Below are 17,623 nucleotides of genomic sequence, written 5' to 3'. Positions count from 1 at the left end.
GTTTCCGTTGTGTTTCCGTTTCAGTTCCGTTTTTCTGTTCCGTTTTTCCATATGCCATATACAGTAATTACATAGATAAAATTGGGCTAGGCATAGCATTTTCAATAGATGGTTCAGCAAAAAACGGAACGGAAACGGAAGGCATACGGATGCATTTCCGTATGTGTTCCATTTTTTGCTGACCCATTGACTTGAATGGAGCCACGGAACGTGATTTGCGGGCAATAATAGGACATGTTCTATCTTTAAACGGAACGGAAAAACGGAAATACGAAAATGGAATGCATACGGAGTACATTCCATTTTTTGCGGAACCATTGAAATGAATGGTTCCGTATACGGACTGTATAAGGAACGCAAAAAACGGACAGTAAATGGGGAAAAAAATGGTTGTGTGTGCAGGAGGCCTTAGAGTAAACTATTTGCAGCATGAAATTATGTGCCTAGTCTGTGTAATTTATCCTACCCACCCCTTAACTTTTAAAATGTACCTGATGTCTGCACTGCTGATCTAGCTCCGCCTAAGAGACAGGTCTGCAGCTGCATGTCACCCCTTCCTGTCCACTTTATTAGATTAAAGAGGACCTTTCATCAGTTTAGCCATAGTCTAATTATGGTCTTACCTTATAGGGTGGCCCCCACTGATGCCATGGCACTTTTTTTTTTTCAAAGAACCCCTGTTCTTCCGCTCTTGACCCTATTTAGGCGCCTTATATTATAATGAGCCTACTTGGTTATACTAGGCGGAGATTGCAGTTTTGCTGGGGGCGGTTCTCCTCTCCCTGGCTGTAAGCGCATCCAATCAGAGCGCACCGCTCTTAGCCAGGGAGAAGCACATCCAATCAGAACGCACCACTCTTAGCCATGGAGCTCTTAGTGCTAAGAGCAGTGCGCTCTGATTGGATGCGCTCACATCCAGGGAGAGGAGAACCACCCCCAGTGAAACTGTGAGTCTCCGCCTAGTATAACCGAGTCAGCTCATTATAATATAAGGCGCTGAAATCAATGGGGCCAAGAATGGAAGAACGGAGGGGGTCTTTGGAAAAAAAAAGTGCCATGGCATCAGTGGCAAGGTAAGACCATAATTAGACTACGGCTAAACTGATGAAAGGTCCTCTTTAAGCCATGTTCACACTTTTAAGATTTCTTTCAGAATTTAGGTGCATATTCTGCATCAAAATTTTTGAAGTATCATCTGAGTTACTGCTGGTAATGCATGTGAATAGGTATCTTACCCAGTTGCTAGCTATAGATAATTTCCATGTAGAAAAACAAGCAGGCAGATTATCTGAGACATGTCTAGGGCAAATCCACACTGTGAATATGGCCTTATTGCTGAGGAAGAGGTTGGTGACTGACAAGATTTTCTAACACACAGTAAAGTAAGAATGAGAAGTATTTTATAATGGTCATAATAGCTACTGTATGTTGTGTACTCCACGGTGGTTTTCTTGGTCCCAAGTGTTTACCCTTGCTCATTAATCATGTCATTGGGTCATCAGATTTGAGAACCAAGAGAATTATATTCCCATGTCTTCTAGTTGGAATATTCCAGTATGCTTTTTGTTTTTGTGAAGGTTTTGTACATACCACCATCTCTTGATGATAGACAGGAAAATCCTCTCTGAATTCTCCATCTGGATTTCGTTTATTTAGAATGAGCCACTTCACTGCATTACATATCACATTTTTCTGAATATCAATCAGACTTGAAGACAAGGAAAATACTTTGACTACGTAAGCAGTGAGCCTGTAGATAAAAAAAAAATATTAAGAACAAAGTAAACCAAAATTACACAGAGTAAAATGAGTTCTACTAAGTAGAAGTATAACTTAAAATGCAATGGGTGGAGTTTCAATAGGTAGAGAAGCCACGACGTGCGGATCAGGTGTTGGGAATAAGCCACAAAGAAAATGGACAACAATGTAGACAAGTGACCACCAGTCATGGAGCCTAAATTATTACGACTTTACATGTACCTTATAAAGAACATGCTGTGAATAAGCTAGATTGTATTTCCACCCATGTACCAGCCTTCATATTTAGGGTTGGGCTCAATCTTACATCACTTCATCTGGCTATGTGGGTGATGAAGGCTTGAAGGGGAAAGTTCACCTTAACATCTTCTGACTTCTATGACATGTCTTTAGTCAGGGTGTGTTAAGAGTAGGGATAAGCGAACCCGAACTGTATAGTTCGGGTTCATACCGAATTTTGGGGTGTCCGTGACACGGACCCGAACCCGGACATTTTCGTAAAAGTCTGGGTTCGGGTTCGGTGTTCGTCGCTTTCTTGGCGCTTTTTGAAAGGCTGCAAAGCAGCCAATCAACAAGCGTCATACTACTTGCCCCAAGAGGCCGTCACAGCCATGCCTACTATTGGCATGGCTGTGATTGGCCAGAGCACCATGTGACCCAGCCTCTATTTAAGCTGGAGTCACATAGCGCCGCCCGTCACTCTGCTCTGATCAGCATAGGGAGAGGTTGCAGCTGCGACGTTAGGGCGAGATTAGGCAGTGATTAAAGGGACACTGACAGGCCCAATAACCATAATTAGCTGTACATATGTATGTACAGGTCTTCTAATTTGCATTTAAAACATATAAGTATCACCCCTGTTCACATTATGAATACTGCAAACTCATGTTTTATAACCTGAACTAATTCCTGTTCTTTCTGACCAAGGGGCGGGGTTTCAGCTTCTCTTGTGCTCAGAGAAGCTGAAACCCCGCCCCTTGGGCAGAAAGAACAGGGATTAGTTCAGGTTATAAAACATGAGTTTGCAGTATTCATAATGTGAACAGGGGGGATACTTATATGTTTTAAATGCACATTAGAAGACCTGTACATACATATGTACAGCTAATTATGGTTATTGGGCCTGTCAGTGTCCCTTCAACTCCTCCAAAAGACTTCATTCAGAGATCGATCTGCAGCTGTGGATGATTGAACTGCTGCTATTGAATTGCTCACTGTTTTTAGGCTGCCCAGAATGTTTTTCAGTCACTTTTTTCTGGGGTGATCGGCGGCCATTTTGTGTATTGTGGTGTGCCAGCACAAGCTGCCACCAAGTGCATTTAATCCTCAATGGTGTGGTTGTTTTTTGGCTAAATCCTACATCAGGGTCAAGCTGTCACACCAAGTGCATTTAACCATCAATAGTCTGGTTATTTTTTGGCCATATACTACATCAGGGGCAAGCTGTCACCAAGTGCATTTAACCCTCAATGGTGTGGTTGTTTTTTGGCTAAATCCTACATCAGGGTCAAGCTGTCACACCAAGTGCATTTAACCATCAATAGTCTGGTTATTTTTTAGCCATATACTACATCAGGGGCAAGCTGTCACCAAGTGCTTTTAACCCTCAATGGTGTGGTTGTTTTTTGGCTAAATCCTACATCAGGGTCAAGCTGTCACACCAAGTGCATTTAACCATCAATAGTCTGGTTATTTTTTGGCCATATACTACATCAGGGGCAAGCTGAGCCTGTCACCAAGTGCATTTAACCCTCAATAGTGTGGTTGGTCAAGCTGTCACACCAAGTGCATTTAACCATCAATAGTGTGGTTATTTTTTGGCCATATCCCAGTCTACTTCTGTCAGTAAACGTATACCTGTCACCCAGCGCCTAAATACTAGGCCTCAAATTTATATCCAGCTAAATCTGTCGTTACTGCTGTGGCTGGTCAAGTTATTTAGTGTCCGTCAAAGCACAGTTTTTGTTCTGGGTTGAAACACAATTCCCAATTTAGCAATTTCCTAATTTAGTGGTTTCTGCTGTATCAGAGCTATTTTAAATATATCCCTGAAAGGGTATATAAGATTCAAGGTGCACATAGGGTCATTCTGAATAACTTCACACACACGCTACTGTGCATTTCCAAGTCTAATTCTGTCAGTAAACCTATACCTGTCACCCAGCGCCTAAATACAAGGCCTCAAATTTATATCCAGCTAAATCTGTCGTTACTGCTGTGGCTGGTCAAGTTATTTAGTGTCCATCAAAGCACAGTTTTTGTTCTGGGTTGAAATACAATTCCCAATTTAGCAATTTCCTAATTTAGTGGTTTCTGCTGTATCAGAGCTATTTTAAATCTATCCCTAAAAGGGTATATAAGATTCAAGGTGCACATAGGGTCATTCTGAATAAATTCACACACATGCTACTGTGCATTTCCAAGTCTAATTCTGTCAGTAAACCTATACCTGTCACCCAGCGCCTAAATACTAGGCCTCAAATTTATATCCAGCTAAATCTGTCGTTACTGCTGTGGCTGGTCAAGTTATTTAGTGTCCGTCAAAGCACAGTTTTTGTTCTGGGTTGAAATACAATTCCCAATTTAGCAATTCTCTAAATTAGTGGTTTCTGCTGTATCAGGCCTACTTAAAATTTATCCCTAAAAGGGTATATTAGATTCAAGGTGCACATAGGGTCATTCTAAATAACTTCACACACACGCTACTGTGCATTTCCAAGTCTAAGTCTGTCAGTAAACCTATACCTGTCACCCAGCGCCTAAATACTAGGCCTCAAATTTATAGTCAGCTAAATCTGTCGTTACTGCTGTGGCTGGTCAAGTTATTTAGTGTCCGTCAAAGCACAGTTTTTGTTCTGGGTTGAAATACAATTCCCAATTTAGCAATTTCCTAATTTAGTGGTTTCTGCTGTATCAGAGCTTCTTTAAATCTATCCCTAAAAGGGTATATAAGATTCAAGTTGCACATAGGGTCATTCTGAATAACTTCACACACACGCTACTGTGCATTTCCAAGTCTAATTCTGTCAGTAAACCTATATATGTCACCCAGCGCCGAAATACTAGGCCTCAAATTTATATCCAGCTAAATCTGTCGTTACTGCTGTGGCTGGTCAAGTTATATAGTGTCCGTCAAAGCACAGTTTTTGTTCTGGGTTGAAATACAATTCCCAATTTAGCAATTCTCTAAATTAGTGGTTTCTGCTGTATCAGACCTACTTTAAATTTATCCCTAAAAGGGTATATTAGATTCAAGGTGCAGATAGGGTAATTCTCAATAACTTCACACACACACACTACTGTGCATATCTCAGTCTAATTCTGTCTGTAAACGTATACCTGTCACCCAGCGCCTAAATAATAGGCCTCAAATTTATAGTCAGCTAAATCTGTGGTTACTGCTGTGCCTGTATTAGTGTAATACGGTACCTAAATAGATAGCCAGATAGTGTTAGGTGTCTTTAAAAAAAGGCCTGAATTTGAATTCAATACATTGGGCCAAAAATTATGTGAACGATAACAATGAGGAAAACATCTAGTAAAGGACGCGGACATGGTCGTGGTAGTGTTAGTGGACCCTCTGGTGCTGGGAGAGGACGTGGCCGTTCTGCCACAGCCACACGTCCTAGTGTACCAACTACCTCAGGTCCCAGTAGCCGCCATAATTTACAGCGATATTTGGTGGGGCCCAATGCCGTTCTAAGGATGGTAAGGCCTGAGCAGGTACAGGCATTAGTTAATTGGGTGGCCGACAGTGGATCCAGCACGTTCACATTATCTCCCACCCAGTCTTCTGCAGAAAGCGCACAGATGGCGCCTGAAAACCAAGCCCATCAGTCTGTCACATGCATACCAGGGAAACTGTCTGAGCCTCAAGTTATGCAGCAGTCTCTTATGCTGTTTGAAGACTCCGATGGCAGGGTTTCCCAAGGGCATCCACCTAGCCCTTCCCCAGCGGTGGAAGACATAGAATGCACTGACGCACAACCACTTATGTTTCCTGATGATGAGGACATGGGAATACCACCTCAGCATGTCTCTGATGATGACGAAACACAGGTGCCAACTGCTGCGTCTTTCTGCAGTGTGCAGACTGAACAGGAGGTCAGGGATCAAGACTGGGTGGAAGACGATGCAGGGGACGATGAGGTCCTAGACCCCACATGGAATGAAGGTCGTGCCACTGACTTTCACAGTTCGGAGGAAGAGGCAGTGGTGAGACCGAGCCAACAGCGTAGCAAAAGAGGGAGCAGTGGGCAAAAGCAGAACACCCGCCGCCAAGAGACTCCGCCTGCTACTGACCGCCGCCATCTGGGACCGAGCACCCCAAAGGCAGCTTCAAGGAGTTCCCTGGCATGGCACTTCTTCAAACAATGTGCTGACGACAAGACCCGAGTGGTTTGCACGCTGTGCCATCAGAGCCTGAAGCGAAGCATTAACGTTCTGAACCTTAGCACAACCTGCATGACCAGGCACCTGCATGCAAAGCATGAACTGCAGTGGAGTAAACACCTTAAAAACAAGAAAGTCACTCAGGCTCCCCCTTCTACCTCTTCTGCTGATGCCGCCTCGGCCTCTTCTGCTGCTGCCGCCTCGGCCTCTTCTGCTGCTGCCGCCTCGGCCTCTTCCTCCGCCTCTGGAGGAACGTTGGCACCTGCCACCCAGCAAACAGGGGATGTACCACCAACACCACCACCTCCGTCACCAAGCATCTCAACCATGTCACACGGCAGCGTTCAGCTCTCCATCTCACAAACATTTGAGAGAAAGCGTAAATTCCCACCTAGCCACCCTCGATCCCTGGCCCTGAATGCCAGCATTTCTAAACTACTGGCCTATGAAATGCTGTCATTTAGGCTGGTGGACACAGACAGCTTCAAACAGCTCATGTCGCTTGCTGTCCCACAGTATGTTGTTCCCAGCCGCCACTACTTCTCCAAGAGAGCCGTGCCTTCCCTGCACAACCAAGTATCCGATAAAATCAAGTGTGCACTGCGCAACGCCATCTGTGGCAAGGTCCACCTAACCACATATACGTGGACCAGTAAGCACGGCCAGGGACGCTATATCTCCCTAACTGCACACTGGGTAAATGTAGTGGCAGCTGGGCCCCAGGCGGAGAGCTGTTTGGCGCACGTCCTTCCGCCGCCAAGGATCGCAGGGCAACATTCTTTGCCTCCTGTTGCCACCTCCTCCTACTCAGCTTCCTCCTCCTCTTCTTCCACCTGCTCATCCAGTCAGCCACACACCTTCACCACCAACTTCAGCACAGCCCGGGGTAAACGTCAGCAGGCCATTCTGAAACTCATATGTTTGGGGGACAGGCCCAACACCGCACAGGAGTTGTGGCGGGGTATAGAACAACAGACCGACGAGTGGTTGCTGCCGGTGAGCCTCAAGCCCGACCTGGTAGTGTGCGATAATGGGCGAAATCTCGTTGCAGCTCTGGGACTAGCCGGTTTGACGCACATCCCTTGCTTGGCGCATGTGCTGAATTTGGTAGTGGAGAAGTTCATTCACAACTACCCCGACATGTCAGAGCTGATGCATAAAGTACGGGCCGTCTGTTTGCGCTTCCGGCGTTCACATCCTGCCGCTGCCCGCCTGTCTGCGCTACAGCGTAACTTCGGCCTTCCCGCTCACCGCCTCATATGCGACGTGCCCACCAGGTGGAACTCCACCTTGCACATGCTGGACAGACTGTGCGAGCAGCACCAATGACTGGGCCTCCATGCGAGACCTGTGTGCCCTGTTGCGCTGTTTCGAGTACTCCACCAACATGGCCAGTGGCGATGACGCCGTTATCAGCGTTACAATACCACTTCTATGTCTCCTTGAGAAAACACTTAGGGCGATGATGGAAGAGGAGGTGGCCCAGGAGGAAGAGGGGTCATTTTTAGCACTTTCAGGCCAGTCTCTTCGAAGTGACTCAGAGGGAGGTTTTTTGCAACAGCAGAGGCCAGGTACAAATGTGGCCAGCCAGGGCCCACTACTGGAGGACGAGGAGGACGAGGATGAGGAGGATGTGGAGGAGGATGAGGATGAAGCATGGTCACAGCGGGGTGGCACCCAACGCAGCTCGGGCCCATCACTGGTGCGTGGCTGGGGGGAAAAGCAGGACGATAACGATACGCCTCCCACAGAGGACAGCTTGTCCTTACCTCTGGGCAGCCTGGCACACATGAGCGACTACATGCTGCAGTGCCTGCGCAACGACAGCAGAGTTGCCCACATTTTAACGTGTGCAGACTACTGGGTTAGATCCACCCTGCTAGATCCACGCTACAAAGACAATGTGCCCACCTTACTTCCTGCACTGGAGCGTGATAGGAAGATGCGCGAGTACAAGCGCACGTTGGTAGACGCGCTACTGAGAGCATTCCCAAATGTCACAGGGGAACAAAGTGGAAGCCCAAGGGCAAGGCAGAGGAGGAGCAAGAGGTCGCCAATGCAGCTGTGTCATGGCCAGCTCCTCTGAGGGCAGAGTTAGCATGGCAGAGATGTGGAAAAGTTTTGTCAACACGCCACAGCTAACTGCACCACCACCTGATACGCAACGTGTTAGCATGAGGCAACATTTCACTAACATGGTGGAACAGTACGTGTGCACACCCCTCCACGTACTGACTGATGGTTCGGCCCCATTCAACTTCTGGGTCTCTAAATTGTCCACGTGGCCAGAGCTAGCCTTTTATGCCTTGGAGGTGCTGGCCTGCCCGGCGGCCAGCGTTTTGTCTGATCGTGTATTCAGCACGGCAGGAGGCGTCATTACAGACAAATGCAGCCTCCTGTCTACAGCCAATGTGGACAAGCTGACGTTCAGAAAAATGAACCAGGCATGGATCCCACAGGACCTGTCCATCCCTTGTCCAGATTAGACATTAACTACCTTCCCCTTACCATATATTATTGTACTCCAGGGCACTTCCTCATTCAATCCTCTTTTTATTTTCATTTTACCATTATATTGCGGGGCAACCCAAAGTTGAATGAACATCTCCTCTGTCTGGGTGCCGGGGCCTAAATATATGACAATGGACTGTTCCAATGTTGGGTGACGTGAAGCCTGATTCTCTGCTATGACATGCAGACTGATTCTCTGCTGACATGAAGCCAGATTCTCTGTTACGGGACCTCTCTCCTCCGCCTGGGTACCTGGGCCTAAATATATGACAATGGACTGTTACAGTGGTGGCTGACGTGAAGCCTGATTCTCTGCTATGACATGCAGACTGATTCTCTGCTGACATGAAGCCAGATTCTCTGTTACGGGACCACTCTCCTCTGCCTGGGTGCCTGGGCCTAATATATGACAATGTTACAGTGGTGGGTGACGTGAAGCCAGATTCTCTGCTATGGGACCTCTCTCCAATTGATATTGGTTAATTTTTATTTATTTAATTTTTATTTTTATTCATTTCCCTATCCACATTTGTTTGCAGGGGATTTACCTACATGTTGCTGCCTTTTGCAGCCTTCTAGCTCTTTCCTGGGCTGTTTTACAGCCTTTTTAGTGCCGAAAAGTTCGGGTCCCCATTGACTTCAATGGGGTTAGGGTTCGGGACAAAGTTCGGGTCGGATTCGGATCCCAAACCCGAACATTTCCGGGAAGTTCGGCCGAACTTCTCGAACCCGAACATCCAGGTGTCCGCTCAACTCTAGTTAAGAGTCCCCAACTGCTGAACTTAAAAAAGAAAAAAATGGGCACCAACACAGCTGTAAAGTGCTGATCCCTTTTATCTTCTGGCTTGGAGGGCTTTTGAGTTCCCAAACCAATAGTTATAATATTCCTTTCACTGCAATGGACCTGCTATGCTCAATAGCAATAAATCCCCGCTGCAGTAAATGGGAGCCTCTGTGAGCTTTTTCATTGTGTCAATCGACGGGGAGGCCAGAGGACACAGGCATCTACTGATAACATCTTTGTATTTAAGCAACTGTAGCTTCTGCATTTAGTAAGACTACCTTCATATGGTAAAAAAAGAAGGTTAATAGTTTTGATTGATTATTAAACCAATGGTAAGCAAAGTTCGAGATGAGCAAAGTTTTAAAAAATTCTATTTGGCTGCTTCATCAAATTTTGGCAAGAAATTCAATTTATTACTTATTGCATTTTTATTGTATGGAGCAGTCACATTCCACCTATCAGGGGGTTAATCTGGGGTTAAAACAAAAAATATATACACTCACCTCATCCATTTGATCGAGGAGAAGCCATCGCGGCCATCTTGATTGAAGAAAACACGCCAATAGGTGTGCGCGCTGATGTGATGATGTCACCACGTCATCAAGCTGGGGGAGTGCTGTGGCATCATCACTGATGATGTCACTGCGCCCAACCAGCGTGGTGATGTCACACGTCAGCGGGAAGGAGAATTGGGGCACTGTCTTCCATCAAGATGGCCATAAAGGCCTCTTCGCACTCAAATCGATGAGGCATGTATTTTTTTTACTGCCATCTCAGGAAAAAATTGATTTGTTATCACGAAGCACCAGGAAATTCACATTTGTGGCTAATCAAATTTTTCCTGAAATTAAGATCGAATTCCACTTCTTTAACTTTGATTCGCTCGAGACTAGTAAATTTGTAAATACCATGTGCTAGAAGATGTATGGATCCAGGCACCATATGAACCATCTGGTTTTGCAAAAGTCAGTTGCTGAACGACACCTGTCAAAAAAGCACATACAGTAAATCAGTGTACATCTGAAACCAGGGATTCTACTGTGTCCAGATGCTCTGGTGGGACTGGACATATAGGTCATGAATAAATCTAACACCCTTAGATCCATAACTATAGGATTTCCATTAGCCCAGTTCCTGTATGAAGGCATACAGGGTCCCTATGGTTTTTATTACTGTATGGTGCCCTCATGAGTTTCATTGCTTCTAGAGGAGGATGTTTTAAGCATGACTACCACTGATGGACTGCAGGGTGGTCGTAAGCATGGAAAGCAGAAGTCTATAATGTGATGGAAAAATGAATCAAGCCAGCAAAGGAGGCAATATGGATAATATCAATACATTAGTAAGTGCCTTGTATTAACTTTCTCTACATGATAAATGCCACTTGCTGAAGTGAAACCTGCTTTTGGAATAAAAAATAACTGAGAAAAAATTACTGAGAAATATCTTACCATTTTTGATGAACTGAATGGCCTGATCCCTGCGCTGAAGTCCTATTTTTTCCCATTGGTTGCTGAAATCCAAGTAATGTGTGGCTATCAGGGGAGAGGTCATACTCATCATGTTTTGCTCGCCACATCCTTGTGGAGGATTGATCAGATGGTTCAGATTGACACCATCAATGGATTTCTCTACCATTTCACTTATTGGGCTTCCTGGGTATTGTAAAGGTAAAAGTCATGAGATCCGGCTAGCAAAAGAGTCACTATTTCATGCAATTCATTCTGTACATGCATAGATGTACAGTATATATGTATAGATATATCCTATATACTGGTTATATATGGTCCGGTGACGCTTGTACATATGCTTGTGCTCTAATGCTAGTTTCACACTAGCACTTGTGATCCAGCAGGCTGTTCCAGCACGCATTGCCAGAAGCTTTTAAGGCTCCCTCCGACCCCACTGACTATAATGGGGACCGGCAGAAATTTGCCTAGAATCTGCCAGAAGAAAACTGCCTACTGGATCGTTGGATGAAATATATATGGATTTTATAAAGTAATTATTTGAAGCATTCAATAGTATCCAATATACTGTACTAGCAGATCTAGCTAATCAGAGCTCACCTTGGATGGTAATAATGGTGTCAATTCTTGTATTAGGAACAATATTTTTGGGATCTACTGCTGAGACCCGCTCTTCTTGTACTCCTCCTGTATAAGAATCAGCAATAAGAAGAAATTAAAAGCTATAGTGATTTGGAAATAACAACAGCTTAATAATCTATGACTTCATCCTTATACTGCCCGCCCTAAAAAAAAAAAAATTCTCATCCACAAGTATATGGTAACACCACAGCCTAATACAATTTACAAACCTTTTAGTTCTGGCTCCAAAATAACGGATTTTGTGATCTTTGTCAAACGTCTTCCTTCTGACTGGGAAAAAAAATAAAAAATTACCATGATGATGGGACATCCATCAAACCTCTCTTACATCGGGAATCACGCATAAAGTTGTGGAAGTTTTTTGTGGCCATTTTTAATGTTCTTTTTTATCTGTGTTTTTCTTTTGTGTTTTTTTTTCTGCAGCCATGTATAAAACACACTACAGAATGCTTTTTGTTTTGTGTTGTTTCTTTGTTTTGGTGTTAGAGGGTCAGTGGTATTGTTTGAAAAAAAATGACATTTTATGAGCATAGGATTTTTTTCCGGCTTTTCTAAAAAAGGCTTATCTAATGGACCTGAAAACATTAAATCATTATAGATGCCACATAGCTTGGTTGTAAAAAAAAAAAAAAAAAATCTAAAATGTTTGGAACCGCTGCCGTTTTTCTACGAGCAAAAAATAATCATTTATCATCCTCCTATTGGCAGAAATGGCTCAAATTACACACAATTTAGCCGGCTTATGTGGTGGTGTTTTGTGTAGACAGTGGTATTTACAGCATAAAGATGGGGGAACAAGTATTAAAAAAGGATGCATTTATTTTTACCTGATATAAATGAGCTAAAAACAGGGTTTTGTCAGTAAATTGACATTCAACAAAAACAAAATTATAACAAAAACATCCCGAGTCAGAGACAAAAAGGCGCAATTTACCAGTGGAAATGTCACAAATATGCTTCAAAAGTCACAAATATGTGTCAAAAGTCTCAAGTGTGGTCAGGCAGGGGTGGCTGAAATGGTGCATTTCGGTTTAAAAAAAGTCGCATTTTAGGGCCATTGACTTTACAATGTCGCAAATCGAGAGAAATAGGAGAATCAAGTTTATATTCAAAAATGCACATTTTAAAAGTGGCGTGTGCCTTTCAATATATGAAGAGTAACAAATCACCACTTAATTTGCAATGTTAAGATTTTCTTGGTGCAAATTACGCTATTATTGATAAATGTCCTCCCCATCAGTTTACCATCAGATACCAGCGATCGACTGTGGCACAGAGGCATGGGGTTGGTGGATAATAGAGACCAGCAGATCATGAAGGAGGATTGCAAGTTTTTTATTTGCAAGAAGATCCAATTTCTCTCCACAAACTTTCTGGTTGCTCCTGCGGCGCAGATCCAATAATGTTGAACGTATTATTCAGTACAATGAAGCTTCAAAACACAGAGGGTGGGAAACCCTTCAAGTGAGTACAACTGCCAGATCATTTTTATGTTATCCAATACAACAGTAGAGACAATACAAAACACAGACACCCCTAAAATAGAGGCTATATGAGATACAAAAAGGGAAGAGGAAAAGGGAAGACAGAGGAAAAAGAAATAGAGAAGAACAAAGAATATCTTGAAGAATATTGAGCATTTACTATCCTCAGACGCTTTTAATATTTCCATTCTAATTAGAATATTCAAGGCCTAAGCCCATTGAGCTCTGAACGGCGGTAAGGGCGACCTCCAGGGTCTAGGAATAATCTGTCTAGTCGCTACAATAAAGTTGTGGAGCAGACATTTTAATGTCCCAAAAACACTCCCTGGAAAAAGTGACAGAAACGCCATCTCTAGGAAAAGAACCAGAGATAAATGGAAAATAAAACTGTATACGGAATTGACATCTTGCCACAAAGGAGAGATCAAAAATCAACTCCACCAAATATGGGACATAGTACCTAGAGCTGAGGAATAACGCTAACACTCAGCAGGAACAGAATAAAACATAAGGTGTAATTTAACAGGCAAGTTTTTAAATACGAATAGAAATAGAAAGTTTATTAAATAGAATAAGTGATGTAGTCCACTATTCCTGAGAAAGTGTGCCTCCCAGCTCCTTCTCCCAGGTGGCAATGAAATCTGGCTTAGAGTCCCCCATCTCCTCCTGAAGCAACATTTTATAGATCTGAAAAATAGTCTAAGTGGGTGCCGACGCTACAAAACAAAGTGATTCAAATGGTCTAAGACAAGAGGATAAAGAAGACAGAGTCCAGTTTAGAAATGAAACCCCGCAGGCAAAAGTATTAAAGTCACCAAGCTCCCCTTCGGTGGTGTTTTCAGCCCAGAACCCTTATGCACATCATTTGCCCTGGGTTCTTCTCCGCTCCGTAAAATGAAGGAGGGGAGAAGAACCTGTCCCGCTCTTAAAAAGTAGAGCAGTGAGTGGGCCTGGAGATGCTATCAAACAGGAGGAATGGGTTAACCTCTACCAAGACAAGTTTAAAGAGCATAGGAAATGAGAAAGAGGGAGATCTTTTACATCCCTTTCAGTGAGCCAAAACACCCCTTTTGCTTGAAAAGGATTTAGGTATGTCCTAAAGCCACCCATAGTTTAGCGGACATGTGATGACAGAGATCTAGCACGCATGTTCCAATAGCTGATGTGTTGGAAGTCATGAAGGCCTAGGTCAACTCTGGTTTTAAGGAGTGTAACTACGGAATGACCAGGATCGCATCCAAAGTAAGAAGAAACTATCTTCTTCAGTCTCATAAAGAAGAGTTTGGCAAGCGGAATTAGGAGGGTTTGAAGAAGATATAATATTTTGGGTGAAGTATCCATTTTAATGACATTATCCCTACCAAACCAATAAAAAAGGAGTAAGGACTATTTACGTAAATCTGTTTCCAGAGAGTCTAAGAGGGGCTTATAATTAAGGGGAAAGACTTGGGAAACATCAGAAGGAAGGTAAATTCCTAAGTACTTAATGAGGATTCTTTCCATCAGAAGGGCAAGGCCTCGGACAAGTGTCACACCTCCACAGATAGAAGAGAAATGTTAAGTAATACAGACTTTGGAACATTTACCTTAAAGTTACTAACCATGCCATACCTCTGAAATACATGCCTTATCACAGGGAGACAAACCCTTGCTGAGGTAACATAAAGAAGGAGGTCATCTGCAAACAGGCATAGCTTATGGTCCTCGGCATCCTCTAATGGATATGTTTTGTCTAAGTGTATTGGCAAGGGTTCCATCACCAGTACATAAAGGTAAGGGGAGATGGGACAGTCCTGAATCATCCCATTATGAATTGAAAAAATAAGCTGCGAGAGTACCATTCACTCTAACCCGTGCAGTGGGGCGACGATAAAGGCCAATAATGCACTTCCGTATGCGACAAGCCAGGCCTATCTGAGTCAACGTGGATTCCTAGGAAGTTCTAATTCACCCTGTCAAACACTTTTTTAGCACCGACAGTGAGTAAACAACCGGGTTAAGAACAGGCCTTAGCCATAGATATTAAAGACAAAGATTTGATAATGTTGTCTTAAAGGGGTTGTCCAGGTTCAGAGCTGAACCCGGACATACCTCCATTTTCACCCCTGGCAGCCCCCCTGACATGACCATCGGATCAGTTCCTGCTCCGATGCTCTCCTTTGCCCTGCGCTAAATTGCGCAGGACAAAGGCATTTTTTGGAGATCCGGTGACGTACCGGGGCTCTCCATGGGGCTGCCAGGAACCCACGGTGACGTCACCGGCACTGATGGGCGGGATTTAGCTCTGCCCTAGCCAGTAAAACGGCTAGGGCAGAGCTAAAGCCCGCCCCTCAGAGCGGGTGACATCACCGAACACACTGCCGGGTGGAAGTTACCGCCCGGCAGTGTGTTATTGAAAACAAAAGAGCCCGTGCCCTGTGCAATTTAGCGCAGGGCAAGGGAGCGCATCAGAGCATGAGATGCTCTGATGCTAGCCTCAGGGGGGCTGTCTGGGTGAAAATAAGGGTATGGCCGGGTTTATCTCTGAACCCGGACAACACCTTTAAGCTTCCCGACCAGGGAGAAACCCCACTAGTTCACGATGAATCAAGCATGGCATGAAAGGTTGGAGTCTTGGCATATAGTTTTAAATCCATGATGATCAAAGATATAGGCCTAAAGTTACCTCGCACAGAGGGATCATTCCCTGGTTTTGGGAGAACTGGAATATGTAACTGAAGAGTAGTGATGAGCAGCATAGGTAATAATCATTTTTGCGATATTTTGTCCAAATTATGGCCTAATATTCGCATATTTTAGAATTCGTGATCTCAAGTCATTATTTTCTTGATTGCAAAAATCAATGCAATATGCGCTTATTGCACGTGCAATACAGGCGTGGGTCACTTTTGCTACATTTATTAAGCTGCTAGAAGTTTCTTGAGACTGGAGAAAATGCACAGTACAGTAATTCCTATCACACTACCTAACACCTGCACTGGAACCTATCAGCTACACTATATCACAATCTAACCTACACTGACTATCTCCCCCTAACTATCTGTATTATATATATGAGCTAACTATCTAATGTAATTGGATAAGGAATAGGATCCAGATGAAAGCACAGAGCACAGCAATGACACTGCTCTCTCTGTCAGAACTGCAAAAAACTGCAGAAATGGCTGTTGGGGAGGTTCTTATATAGTAAGGGGTAGGCAACTTTCCTATTGGTTGCTAGGGAGGTTGCTAAGCTCAGACAAAGACATTGCAACCTTTTCATTGGCCCACAAGCAAGAAGGAAGGTTACTGATGAAAAAAAAATCTAGAATATTTGCGATTATGAAGATATGGCACTATATTCTACATCTTCGCGAATTCTCGAAGTGCCGATATTCACGATAAAAACTGATAAAAACTACTGAAGAGATGGAGGGGTTAATGTTGAATTTATGACTGTGAGAATAAAGACCCATTCTCGTTAGGATCCTACAGCCGATTGTGCACATAACATTTTTTTATATACATTTTTGTTTTTTACATTTTTTAAGTCAAAGCTAGAATGCTAATCCAGCAGGATGGAGAAGTTTTTCCATTATACTGTATGTCTTTTTGTGTCCATTTTTATATTATAAAAAAGAAAAAGCAAAAAGTATCAGAAACTGTTAGGGCTGTTTCACATGAGCAGATCCCGTGCGTGTCATCCGCACTGTGAATGACAGCCAAGCCCCGCACTAGACAGCAGAGACACGGAGCATTAACATGATTGATAATGCTCTGACCTTTTTACTACAATAGGAGGGCAGCCGCACAGGTACTATATGGGGGCCCTGTATGCATTGGGCACTACATGGGGGCTGGGGGCACTGTATACATAATATATTGGGGGGCACAGAATATAATATATGGTGACACAGATCTGATAAATATGATTTTGCTTCAGTTCCGTTGAGGCTCGGTTGGGGACTGCGCTGCAGACTGAGGAGCAACAGAGGAGAGAGGAGAGTGTGGGTCAGTGGCTGCATCGTGGTGCATGGCGAGTCACTGTCCAGCCTGTCCCCCCCCCCCCCCCCCCGGGAGAATATTTGAATTGGGGCACAGTGAGGCAGAGCTTCACAAATTTGTTATGAATCTAGGAGCCAGCAAAATAAGTCAGTGGCCAGGATGCCACATGTCACAAAACTTGAGGTTATGAGGTCAATGTGAGGTTATATGACCTATGATGCTGGTGCTAGGGGGAGTTCTAGTGAAGGGGGGGCGTGCGCCAAAATATAGCTTCACTTGTGTTGGCAAAAATCCTTGCACCGGCCCTGGCTGTCATTCACACTGTGGATAACACGTACGGCATCCGCTCATGTGAAACAGCCCTTACTCTTTTGTCCGATCCTCCAGCGCTTTCACAAGTACTCTATGTGCTAGCTAGGAGGCATACAGATATATAACAGGGTCTCGTTGAAGTCTACACATGCTCCGATATCCCTTATGACTCAGAGTTTGCATGGAACCATTAAATGACCATCTACATGGTGGAATGTTGTTGATCGTGTTTAGAATCTGTCATATTCATTACCTCTTTACACCTTCATACAGGTATGCTATCAGGA

General features: G+C 44.0%; 1 protein-coding gene across 1 annotated transcript in view; it reads right to left on the bottom strand.

Annotated features, from left to right (window-relative positions):
* Positions 1 to 17,623, bottom strand: part of LOC122927155 (venom factor-like) — a 61,420-nt gene that overhangs the window by 18,712 nt on the left and 25,085 nt on the right. Inside the window, 5 exon segments of the mRNA XM_044278752.1 lie at positions 1,591 to 1,750; positions 10,354 to 10,429; positions 10,897 to 11,100; positions 11,515 to 11,601; positions 11,766 to 11,826. Coding sequence (XP_044134687.1) covers positions 1,591 to 1,750; positions 10,354 to 10,429; positions 10,897 to 11,100; positions 11,515 to 11,601; positions 11,766 to 11,826 — 588 coding nt within the window.

This window comes from Bufo gargarizans, chromosome 2 (genome assembly GCF_014858855.1).
Source record: "Bufo gargarizans isolate SCDJY-AF-19 chromosome 2, ASM1485885v1, whole genome shotgun sequence".
In the NCBI taxonomy this organism is placed as follows: Eukaryota; Metazoa; Chordata; class Amphibia; order Anura; family Bufonidae; genus Bufo; species Bufo gargarizans.
The sequence above is the reverse complement of the archived record's forward strand: the minus strand, read 5'-3'. Positions and strand labels throughout refer to the sequence as shown.